Source organism: Ranitomeya variabilis, chromosome 2, assembly GCF_051348905.1.
Source record: "Ranitomeya variabilis isolate aRanVar5 chromosome 2, aRanVar5.hap1, whole genome shotgun sequence".
Taxonomy (NCBI): Eukaryota; Metazoa; Chordata; class Amphibia; order Anura; family Dendrobatidae; genus Ranitomeya; species Ranitomeya variabilis.
This window is the reverse complement of record NC_135233.1, coordinates 615361652-615374745: the sequence shown is the minus strand read 5'-3', so window position 1 is coordinate 615374745 and position 13094 is coordinate 615361652. Positions and strand designations below refer to the sequence as shown.

At 46.6% G+C, this 13094-nt stretch overlaps 1 protein-coding gene across 3 annotated transcripts in view; it reads left to right on the top strand.

Moving 5' to 3' along the window:
• The first annotated feature begins 4388 nt into the window (after nt 1-4388).
• Nucleotides 4389-13094, top strand: part of SLC9A5 (solute carrier family 9 member A5) — a 54107-nt gene continuing 45401 nt past the window's right edge. For all 3 annotated transcript variants that reach the window (XM_077288767.1, XM_077288768.1, XM_077288766.1), the window contains exon 1: nt 4389-4594. In XM_077288767.1, coding sequence (XP_077144882.1) covers nt 4414-4594 — 181 coding nt within the window. In that variant the 5' untranslated portion in view covers nt 4389-4413. The remainder of the gene's footprint in view (nt 4595-13094) is intronic.

The window sequence follows — 13094 nt, the reverse complement described above, 5'->3', positions numbered from 1 at the left end:
ATGTGTGTATTGTGTATAGCAGGTGTATATAAGGTGTGCGCTGTACAGATGTGTATTGTGTATAGCAGGTGTATATAAGGTGTGCGCTGTACAGATGTGTGTATTGTGTATAGCAGGTGTATATAATGTGTGCGCTGTACAGATGTGTGTATTGTGTATAGCAGGTGTATATAAGGTGTGCGCTGTACAGATGTGTGCATTGTGTATAGCAGATGTATATAAGGTGTGCGCTGTACAGATGTGTGTATTGTGTATAGCAGGTGTATATAATGTGTGCTCTGTACAGATGTGTATTGTGTATAGCAGGTGTATATAAGGTGTGCGCTGTACAGATGTGTATTGTGTATAGCAGGTGTATATAAGGTGTGCACTGTACAGATGTGTGTATTGTGTATAGCAGGTGTATATAATGTGTGCGCTGTACAGATGTGTGTATTGTGTATAGCAGGTGTATATAATGTGTGCTCTGTACAGATGTGTATTGTGTATAGCAGGTGTATATAAGGTGTGCGCTGTACAGATGTGTGTATTGTGTATAGCAGGTGTATATAATGTGTGCGCTGTACAGATGTGTGTATTGTGTATAGCAGGTGTATATAATGTGTGCTCTGTACAGATGTGTATTGTGTATAGCAGGTGTATATAAGGTGTGCGCTGTACAGATGTGTGTATTGTGTATAGCAGGTGTATATAATGTGTGCGCTGTACAGATGTGTGTATTGTGTATAGCAGGTGTATATAATGTGTGCTCTGTACAGATGTGTATTGTGTATATCAGGTGTATATAATGTGTGCTCTGTACAGATCTGTGTATTGTGTATAGCAGGTGTATATAAGGTGTGCGCTGTATAGACGTGTGTATTGTGTATAGCAGGTGTATATAAGGTGTGCGCTGTATAGACGTGTGTATTGTGTATAGCAGGTGTACATAAGGTGTGCGCTGTACAGATGTGTATTGTGTATAGCAGGTGTATATAAGCTGTGCGCTGTACAGATCTATGTATTGTGTATAGCAGGTGTATATAATGTGTGCTCTGTACAGATCTGTGTATTGTGTATAGCAGGTGTATATAAGCTGTGCGCTGTACAGATGTGTGTATTGTGTATAGCAGGTGTATATAAGGTGTGCGCTGTACAGATGTGTGTATTGTGTATAGCAGGTGTATATAAGGTGTGCGCTGTACAGATCTGTGTATTGTGTATAGCAGGTGTATATAAGGTGTGCGCTGTACAGATGTGTGTATTGTGTATAGCAGGTGTATATAAGGTGTGCGCTGTACAGATGTGTGTATTGTGTATAGCAGGTGTATATAAGGTGTGCGCTGTACAGATGTGTGTATTGTGTATAGCAGGTGTATATAAGGTGTGCGCTGTACAGATCTGTGTATTGTGTATAGCAGGTGTATATAAGGTGTGCGCTGTACAGATGTGTGCATTGTGTATAGCAGATGTATATAAGGTGTGCGCTGTACAGATGTGTGTATTGTGTATAGCAGGTGTATATAAGCTGTGCGCTGTACAGATGTGTGTATTGTGTATAGCAGGTGTATATAAGGTGTGCGCTGTACAGATGTGTGGATTGTGTATAGCAGGTGTATATAAGCTGTGCGCTGTACAGATGTGTGTATTGTGTATAGCAGGTGTACATAAGGTGTGCGCTGTACAGATGTGTGTATTGTGTATAGCAGGTGTATATAAGGTGTGTGCTGTACAGATGTGTGTATTGTGTATAGCAGGTGTATATAAGGTGTGCGCTGTACAGATCTGTGTATTGTGTATAGCAGGTGTATATAAGGTGTGCGCTGTACAGATGTGTGTATTGTGTATAGCAGGTGTATATAAGGTGTGCGCTGTACAGATGTGTGTATTGTGTATAGCAGGTGTATATAAGGTGTGCGCTGTACAGATCTGTGTATTGTGTATAGCAGGTGTATATAAGGTGTGCGCTGTACAGATCTGTGTATTGTGTATAGCAGGTGTATATAAGGTGTGCGCTGTACAGATCTGTGTATTGTGTATAGCAGGTGTATATAAGGTGTGCGCTGTACAGATGTGTGTATTGTGTATAGCAGGTGTATATAAGCTGTGCGCTGTACAGATGTGTGTATTGTGTATAGCAGGTGTATATAAGGTGTGCGCTGTACAGATGTGTGGATTGTGTATAGCAGGTGTATATAAGCTGTGCGCTGTACAGATGTGTGTATTGTGTATAGCAGGTGTACATAAGGTGTGCGCTGTACAGATGTGTGTATTGTGTATAGCAGGTGTATATAAGGTGTGCGCTGTACAGATGTGTGTATTGTGTATAGCAGGTGTATATAAGGTGTGCGCTGTACAGATGTGTGTATTGTGTATAGCAGGTGTATATAAGGTGTGCGCTGTACAGATCTGTGTATTGTGTATAGCAGGTGTATATAAGGTGTGCGCTGTACAGATGTGTGCATTGTGTATAGCAGATGTATATAAGGTGTGCGCTGTACAGATGTGTGTATTGTGTATAGCAGGTGTATATAAGCTGTGCGCTGTACAGATGTGTGTATTGTGTATAGCAGGTGTATATAAGGTGTGCGCTGTACAGATGTGTGGATTGTGTATAGCAGGTGTATATAAGCTGTGCGCTGTACAGATGTGTGTATTGTGTATAGCAGGTGTACATAAGGTGTGCGCTGTACAGATGTGTGTATTGTGTATAGCAGATGTATATAAGGTGTGCGCTGTACAGATCTGTGTATTGTGTATAGCAGGTGTATATAAGGTGTGCGCTGTACAGATCTGTGTATTGTGTATAGCAGGTGTATATAAGGTGTGCGCTGTACAGATCTGTGTATTGTGTATAGCAGGTGTATATAAGGTGTGCGCTGTACAGATGTGTGTATTGTGTATAGCAGGTGTATATAAGCTGTGCGCTGTACAGATGTGTGTATTGTGTATAGCAGGTGTATATAAGGTGTGCGCTGTACAGATGTGTGGATTGTGTATAGCAGGTGTATATAAGCTGTGCGCTGTACAGATGTGTGTATTGTGTATAGCAGGTGTACATAAGGTGTGCGCTGTACAGATGTGTGTATTGTGTATAGCAGGTGTATATAAGGTGTGCGCTGTACAGATGTGTGTATTGTGTATAGCAGGTGTATATAAGGTGTGCGCTGTACAGATGTGTGTATTGTGTATAGCAGGTGTATATAAGGTGTGCGCTGTACAGATCTGTGTATTGTGTATAGCAGGTGTATATAAGGTGTGCGCTGTACAGATGTGTGCATTGTGTATAGCAGATGTATATAAGGTGTGCGCTGTACAGATGTGTGTATTGTGTATAGCAGGTGTATATAAGCTGTGCGCTGTACAGATGTGTGTATTGTGTATAGCAGGTGTATATAAGGTGTGCGCTGTACAGATGTGTGGATTGTGTATAGCAGGTGTATATAAGCTGTGCGCTGTACAGATGTGTGTATTGTGTATAGCAGGTGTACATAAGGTGTACGCTGTACAGATGTGTGTATTGTGTATAGCAGATGTATATAAGGTGTGCGCTGTACAGATCTGTGTATTGTGTATAGCAGGTGTATATAAGGTGTGCGCTGTACAGATCTGTGTATTGTGTATAGCAGATGTATATAAGGTGTGCGCTGTACAGATGTGTGGATTGTGTATAGCAGGTGTATATAAGCTGTGCGCTGTACAGATGTGTGTATTGTGTATAGCAGGTGTATATAAGGTGTGCGCTGTACAGATCTGTGTATTGTGTATAGCAGATGTATATAAGGTGTGCGCTGTACAGATCTGTGTATTGTGTATAGCAGGTGTATATAAGGTGTGCGCTGTACAGATCTGTGTATTGTGTATAGCAGATGTATATAAGGTGTGCGCTGTACAGATGTGTGGATTGTGTATAGCAGGTGTATATAAGCTGTGCGCTGTACAGATGTGTGTATTGTGTATAGCAGGTGTATATAAGCTGTGCGCTGTACAGATGTGTGTATTGTGTATAGCAGGTGTATATAAGGTGTGCGCTGTACAGATCTGTGTATTGTGTATAGCAGGTGTATATAAGGTGTGCGCTGTACAGATCTGTGTATTGTGTATAGCAGATGTATATAAGGTGTGCGCTGTACAGATGTGTGGATTGTGTATAGCAGGTGTATATAAGCTGTGCGCTGTACAGATGTGTGTATTGTGTATAGCAGGTGTACATAAGGTGTGCGCTGTACAGATGTGTGTATTATAGCTGTAGCACAGGAGGGTCTGGAGAAGATCATGGACCAGTGCTTGGTGCCTGTACCTGGCGCTGCGGAGCACATGGTGGGTGACGTCACTGCCTCCTCGGCCTCTCCTCGCCTCCTGATTGGTGGCTGATGTCAAGTTTCCCCGGCTTTCAGCATCTTCTCCGGGTCTGGGCTGCTGGGGAGCGGGGAGATGGAGCGGCTGCTGCTGGTGCTGCTGCTCCCGGGACTCCCGGTGCTCTGCTCACATAGTGACCGGGAAGAAGAGGCCGACAGCCCGGGCAGGTTCCAAGTGGTGCGCTGGGAATGGCACATGGTGCAGACGCCTTATCTGGTGGCCGTGTGGATCCTAGTGGCCAGCCTGGCGAAGATCGGTGAGTCCTGGGCACAGGAGAGATGCCCGCTCTCTTCAACACTGGCCATCCATCCGCTCTAAAACCAGCGAGCACTGGGATTACAACATAATGCCATGTACTGTGCCCCCTTATCTGACCCTGCACTGTGCCCCCTTATCTGACCCTGCACTGTGCCCCCTTATCTGACCCTGCACTGTGCCCCCTTATCTGACCCTGCACTGTGCCCCCTTATCTGACCCTGCACTGTGCCCCCTTATTTGGCCCTGCACTGTGCCCCCTTATTTGGCCCTGCACTGTGCCCCCTTATTTGGCCCTGCACTGTGCCCCCTTATCTGACCCTACTCTGTGCCCCCTTGTCTATCGCTGCACTATACCCCTTATCTCACCCTGCACTGTGTCTGCCCCCTTGACCCTGCACTGTGCCTGCCCCCTTGACCCTGCACTGTGCCTGCCCCCTTGACCCTGCACTGTGCTCCCTTATCTATCCCTGCACTTTACCTCCTTATCTGGCCCTGCACTGTGCGACCTTACCTGGCCCTGGACTGTGCCCCCTTATCTGACCCTGCACTGTGCCCCCTTATCTAACTCTGCACTGTGCCCCCTTATCTGACCCTGCACTGTGCCCCCCTTATCTGACCCTGCACTGTGCCCCCCTTATCTGACCCTGCACTGTGCCCCCCTTATCTGACCCTGCAATGTACCCCCTTATCTGGCTCTGTACTGTCTGACCTTATCTGGCCCTGCGCTGTGCCCCCTTATCTATCCCTGCACTTTACCCCCTTATCTGGTCCTGCACTGTACTACCTTATCTGACCCTGCACTGTGCCCCCTTACCTATCCCTGCACTGTACCCCCTTATCTGGTCCTGCACTGTGCCCGCTTATCTGACCCTGCACTGTGCCCCCTTATCTATCGCTGCACTGTACCCCTTATCTCACCCTGCACTGTGCCTGCCCCCTTATCTGGCCCTGCACTGTGCCCCCTTATCTAATTCTGCACTGTGCCCCCTTATCTGGCCCTGCACTGTGCCCCCTTATCTGGCCCTGCACTGTGCCCCCTTATCTGGCCCTGCACTGTGCGACCTTATCTGGCTTTGCACCGTGCCCCCCTTATCTGTCGCTGCACTGTGCCCCCTTATCTGACCCTGCAATGTGCCCCCTTATCTAATTCTGCACTGTGCCTACTTATGTAACCCTGCACCGTGCCCACTTATGTAACCCTGCACTGTGCCACCTTATCTGATACCGCAGTGTGCTCCCTTATCTGATACTGCAATTCCCAAAAACATATATATGTATATATATATATATATATATATATATATATATATATATATATATATATATATATATATATATATATATATATATATATATATGGACAAAGACAGAAGAGGGCACCTGTGCAAGAACAGTATATGGGCACTTAGCAGCCCAATAATGTGTCTGTAGCAGAAGCTGCTTGCGTGTTTGGGGGTGGTAGAGCTCTCCCTTACATCTTGGACCCCTGTGTGCCTACACAAGTTGTAACTATGGTATGCCACCCCTATATGTAGTGAAAACACCTGCTGGTTTATTAAACTCGGCATCCACCAAGGCAGGGTTAGAAAACAAAAGCAGAGCCTTCCTGGCTTGATGGAAAACAAAAACAAATAAAGTGTAAGTGTCCTTTCTCCAGACTCCTGGTAATGTCCCCCACTCCTCCTTGGAGCTCGTGGGAGTTCCTCCTCTCCCAAGACACACACCCCACTGACTCTCCAGACAGGCTTTTCAACCCAGACCATGTGATGATCACCTGACCGTGACCTCATCACAGGTCCTGTTTACACACATGCCCTGTCCGCTCTGCAGGAGGAGATATGGTGTATAACACACACACACGCACGCACGCACGCACGCACGCACGCACGCACGCACGCACGCACACACACACACACACACACACACACACACACACACCATAAAACCAGCCCATGTATGGAGCTTTCTTTGACCTTCCCAACACTTAGTGTGCTGGATGGAGAATATCCTGGTTTCATACCACTGCCGCCAACATGCGCAGTGACACATATCTCCCCTCGTAAACTGTGCCAGTGATCCTGTCACAATGAGATCTTGCAGTTCTGGAGGAATCTTTGTTTTTTTCTGCTCACACAGTGTTTACAATTCCCATTTGCTCCTCTCAGCATGCAGATGTAAAGCAGCCTGTCATTCATCGATATCAGGGTGCACGTCCTGTCGGATCACTCATGCCCCTTGCAGACTGCGGCTATATAATCCTCCCATTCTCAGCAGCACTGTCAGTCTAATGACCTATAGTTATAAATCCCTTTATCCCTCCCCAGCTGCATTCATCCCTCTCACTGTGATCACCTGCAGTGTTATTTCTCCTTCATGTCACCTTCCGCCTCTGTGGCTGTTGTAATCTGCATCCTGCCTGGAACGCTGACCCCAGTAAATGGCTTCTCGCCCCCAGCACATGGCACCATACCGCCTTTCCATCCCATCCACATGAAAGCTGTCCTGACCATTACAATATTCATCTGGACTAGGGTTGAGCGAAACGGATCGTTCATTTTCATAAGTCGCCGACTTTTGGCAAAGTCGGCGTCTCATGAAACCTGACCCGATCCCTGTGTGGGGTCGGCCATGCGGTACGTGATTTTGGCGCCAAAGTCGCGTTTCGTATGACGCGTTTAGCGCCATTTTTTCAGCCAATGAAGGAGTGTGGGCAGAGTGATGACATAGGGGTTAGGGGGCGTGCACGGCTATCATCATTTTATCGCTTGTGCGCAGTAGGGATTTGCAATGTGTAACACGAGATTTTCTATGCTGGGACGGAGAGAGAGAGAGAGAGAGGAAAAAAAAATAAAAATAATCCCCATTGACGTGCATAGGGTTTCGTGTTCCGGCCGATCCTCGACTTTTCGCAGTAATCGGCCGATTTCGCCCGACTCGACTTTTCAAAAAGTCGGGTTTTGCGAAACATGACTCGACCCTAAAAAAGTAAAAGTCGCTCAACCCTAATCTGGACTGACACATTGCAGCAAACTATCAAGATGTGAGAAATCGAGTGAAGGACCAACCTAAAAATTCTATATCAACCATAGAGGATTCTCTAGACTTTCAGAAAACCGCTTCCCCCAGATTCAGTGTGTTAAAAAACAATAATAAATAATGACGCCTTACTCACCCTACCCGGGTCCATCACTGTGTTGCCACCGCTGTTCCCGGTGTCTGTCCTGGTCTGCAGCACAGATGTCATGATGACCGCCCCGCAGCTGATACCTGAGCTCAGCAGCACTTCCTGAGTAGACAGCAGAGCCGCCGAGCTCAGTGATTGACTGCAGCGCTGCTGACAATAATAACAGACACTGGGGAAGAGGAGCAGCCTCAGACCTGGACCTGGGGATGGCGACTAATGCAGAAAAACCTCTTTTATGGAAAGTCAACTAAACCCACTGATATCGGCGGGATCAGCTTACAGAATAATGTGTAAGGGGGTGTCCCGACCCTCCACTGTAGTGGGTGAAATCCTTGCAAATCCACAGGAAGAATTGACATTCTAAATATCTCGCACGTCATGTCAATTTCTGATCTCAATATCTGCAAAATGCAAAGGAGATTTTGGCAAAATTGCAACAAAAACTGACATGTAATAAATAGCACAGTCGCTTTTCATCCTAAGACTTCTTATTCACTGACAGCAAGAAGAGATCTTGTGAACGTCGAGGATTTCCTGTTCTGCATCAGTTACATTGTATCCCCTAAGATACAGTATCAGGCACACCTCGGTTACCGTGTGCGCTTGTCATAAATATCTGCGATGTCCTTGTGCCGCGAGTGTTTCCATGGAGCTCAGCGAGCTGCAGGACTATTTATTGCTTCTATTAAGTAAATCAGCTGCGATCGCTAAGTGACTGTAGAGAAGTTTGAGGGGACTCAGAGTGGGAGTTTGCACCAGTGAGGTGGGATGTGAGCCTGAGTGGGGTTAATAACTGAACTGGATAAAAAGCCATGCGTGGGGGAAGGGGAGTAATGTCACCGAAATTACTGGGAATCACACAGTGCAGCAAGAAAGATGCTGAATAGAATCCATGGAAGTGTATGTGGTGTGTGCTCCCCCCGAGTGACATTATCATTATCCCGTACTTCGAGTGACATTATCAGTATCCCGTACCCCTAGCGTAAGCGTCCTTATCCTGTACCCCGAGTGTCATCGTCATTATCCCGTTCCCCAAGTGTCGGCGTCATTATCCCGTACTCCGAGTGTCAGCGTCATAAATCTGTACCCCGAGTGTCTGCGTCATTATCCTGTACCCCAAGTGTCTGCGTCATTATCCTGTACCCCGAGTGTCGGCATCATTATCTCGTGCCCCGAGTGTCGGTGTCATTATCCCGTGCCCCGAGTGTCGGCGTCATTATCCTGTGCTCCGAGTGTCGGCGTCATTATCCTGTGCTCCGAGTGTCGGCGTCATTATCCTGTGCCCCAAGTGTCAGCATCCTTATCCCATTCCCCAATTGTCAGCATCATTATGGTAACGTTCACATTTGCGTTGTTGGGCGCAGCGTCGCCGACGCAACGCAAAACGCATACACAACGCAGCGTTTTTTGACGCATGCGTTCAACGTTTACATGAATTTTGGCCGCAGAAAAACTGCACCATGTAGCGTCGGCTGCGCCCGGACTGTTGCGCCCAAATGACCCATGCGTCAGACAACGCTAGACAACGCATATCGGCGCATGCCCATTCGCCCCTCATGTTAAAGATAGGGGCGCATGACTCATGTGTCGGTATCCGTCGGCGACGCTGCGCCCAACAACGCAAATGTGAACGTAGCCTATCCTGTACTCTGATTGTCAGCGTCATTATCCCGTGCCTCGAGTGTCGGCGTCATTGTCCCGTGCCCCGAGTGTCGGCGTCATTGTCCCGTGCCCCGAGTATCGGCGTCATTGTCCCATGCCCCGAGTGTCAGCATCATTATCCTGTACCCCCAGTGTCAGCGTCATTATCCTGTACCCCGAGTGTCAGCATCAGTATCCTGTACCCTGAGTGTCACGGTCCTTATCCTGTACTCCGAGTGTCAGCGTCATTATCCCGTGCCCCGAGTGTCGGCGTCATTGTCCCGTGCCCCGAGTGTCGGCGTCATTGTCCTGTACCCCGAGTGTCAGTGTCATTATCCTGTACCCCCAGTGTCAGCGTCATTATCCTGTACCCCGAGTGTCAGCATCATTGTCCTGTACCCCGAGTGTCAGCGTCATTATCCTGTATCCTGAGTGTCAGGGTCCTTACCTGTACCCCGAGTGTCAGTGTCATTATCCTGTATCCCGAGTGTCAGAGTCATTGTCCTGTATCCTAAGTGTCAGGGTCCTTATCCTGTACATTGCGATTGCTTTTAGAACAGTGCAGTAAGTTTGTTTGTCTTGCAATGTAGGTGTTCTCATTTTTTCTCCTCTTTTTCTTTGAAATGAACCCATCACAGCCATTTTACTACTGAAACTAGATTTTATGGCTTCATAGGTCCTAATACAATAAGACGTGATATCCACCTTGTAGAATTTTTTTTTTGTGACGGTAAAATGAAGCTTTGAAGCCACATGCAGATTAGGTTGGACGTGTATTGGGGGTGTGGCAGTGCGCCGAGTACTTGACACACCACCCACAGTGCATTTCCCAACTTATTTGTATGTGGCTTTTAGCCTGATTTCTATTACTTGATTCATAGTAAAATCCCGTTGACGAGTTCCCTTTAAACTAACTTGGCTCCTGGTCCCTATTCAGCTCCCGTCTGCTGTCCTGGTATTTTGGCTCATCCTACATTTCTTGCATCGCCTTCTTTTTCTTCCTGTGAGTCTTGCAGACATCAGCGATTCTGCCTGAGGGAAATTACACCGTGTGCTGGGCTACTGGATCATTACATAACATATATTACTACTGTGTTAATTTACACCATATGAGGCTGACTGAGCTGGCCGTTGTATAACTACAGCAGGGAGGCCGCTGTATAACTACTGCACATCAGGGAGGCCGCTGTATAACTACAGCACATCAGGGAGGACAGCTGAATAATTTCAGCACACCGGGGAGGGCCGCTGCATATCTACAGCACATCGGGGAGGCCACTGTATAACTTTTGCACATCAGGGAGGACAACTGAATAACTACAGCACATCGGGGAGAGCCGCTGTATAACTGCTGCACATCGGGGAGGGCGCTGTATAACTACTGCACATCAGGAGGGACAGCTGTATGACTACAGCACATCAGGGAGGCTGCTGTATAACTACAGCACATCGGGGAGGCCGCTGTATAACTACAGCATATGAGGGAGGCCTCTGTATAACTACAGCATATCAGGGAGGCCGCTGTATAACTAAAGCACATCGCGGAGACCGCTGTATAACTACAGCACATCGGGAAGGCTGCTGTATAACTACAGCACATCGGGAAGGCTGCTGTATAACTACAGCACATCGGGAAGGACTGCTGTATAACTGCATGTAATAATTATAGGAGATAACTCAGGAGACTCTTTGCGTGGAACAAGACAACTACAGGACACAGTTTTATAAGTGGTAAAGTCTATATTATCACACGGTGATTCAAACAGGTGCAGAGAGAAACTCAAGTCCACAACACTTGGTGCAAATAATAAACGCAGCTTAGCAGTCTATAGGAAACTTCAGAGGAAAATGCAATCACGCAGAAAGTCTATGAAGCACAATTATTCATGAGGATACTTGACACGAATAAATCCTTGTCATAGTCCAAACACAGATAGATAAGCTTATAAGGCAGTTCAAATCATATCTTAGCTCAACCAGGGAGGCCTGGTTAATAGTCTCAGGTTTTTGCAGAGCAGAAACAGCTTACATGTCCAGCAAATGAGATGGAAGTAAACAGGAGCAGCAGATGAAGGAGGATTACTGGAAACTGGTGTATGCAGCAGGAACTCAGAGCAGAGTAGCAGGATCACCACACAGGTTCACAGGAGCAGTTATATAGCCAGGGAGTGATCAGAGGTCAGGAGCTGGATGCAAGGCAGAATACTCTAGCACAGACTGAAGGCTGGGGTGGAGTTTTATAGCAGGAAGACACAGTGCACATGAGACCAAAGACGCCATCTTGGAAAAGGGCAGTAATGCACAAAAGGTAAAAAATGTTCAGAGTCCTGACATACGCTGTATAACTACAGCACATCGGCGAGGGCGCTGAATAACTACTGCACATCGGGGAGCGACGCTGTATAACTACAGCACATCGGGGCGGGCACTGTATAACAACAGCACATCTAGGATGGCCGCTGTATAACTACTGCACGTTGGGGAGCTACGCTGTATAACTACAGCAACACTGATTTCTGGATATATATATAGATAAATCAAAAGTGTGCTGCATTTTAGTAGAACAAAGCTATGACATAAGCTTCATCTATCACTTAGTAAGTGATAGATGAAGCTTATGTCATAGCTTTGTTCTACTAAAATGCAGCACACTTTTAATTTATCTATATATATGTATATATCAAGGAATCAGTGTTGCTATGGAAACGGTAAGGTTAGAATCCCAAATGTCTTGATATTTCTAGGCTGTATAACTACAGCACATCGGGGAGCTACGCTGTATAACCACAGCACATCGGGGAGCTACGCTGTATAACCACAGCACATCGGGGAGCTACGTTGTATAACTACAGCGCTTCAGGGAGAGCCGCTGTATAACTACAGCACATCGGGGAGCTACGCTGTATAACTACAGCACATCGGGGAGCTACGCTGTATAACTACAGCACACCGTGGAGCTACGCTGTATAGCTACAGCACATCGGGGAGCTACGCTGTATAACTACAGCACATCAGGGAGAGTCGCTGTATAACTACTGCACATCGGGGAGGGTGCTGTATAACTACAGCACATCGGGGAAGGCGGCTGTATAACTACAGCACATTGAAAGGGTTGAAGACAAATCCTCTAATGAAATGACTTACAAAGTTCCCTAACTTTTTATGCTATTATGCATTGGTTAAACACCTCCCCCGGTTTGGAGGGTGGTGTCTGTTCCTATAAATGCGACATAGCATTGGTATAAGGCGCCGCTCTTTTCTCGTATTAGAAGGGGCTTGTCTTCTGTAGGAAGATGATTCTCTGTTTCTTATCCTCAATTTCAGTAGTGTCTTCAGTAACTAAGGAAACTGTGTCTTATTTTAGGAGCGTGTAATTAGCACACTGGGAACATGTCAGCCTGGTGGTTAACACTCCGGTAATTAATATTCAGGGTTGCTAATTAATTTGAGGGCTTGACCATTGCAAGCTTCTTGAGGGCTGTTCCAATAAGTAGTGTTTCAAGTGCACTTGATGGAGGGAGCCATATTGTGGTATGAACCTGCAGTCATGAGAACACTTGTCTGTTCTCGAAGGTTCTTACAATCAACCATGTTGAAAAAAAGACACTTTTTCACCTCCGAGCATTGCCAGTTTTATTAGCATCCTCGGCCTATACTGTAGGACCCTATTTTA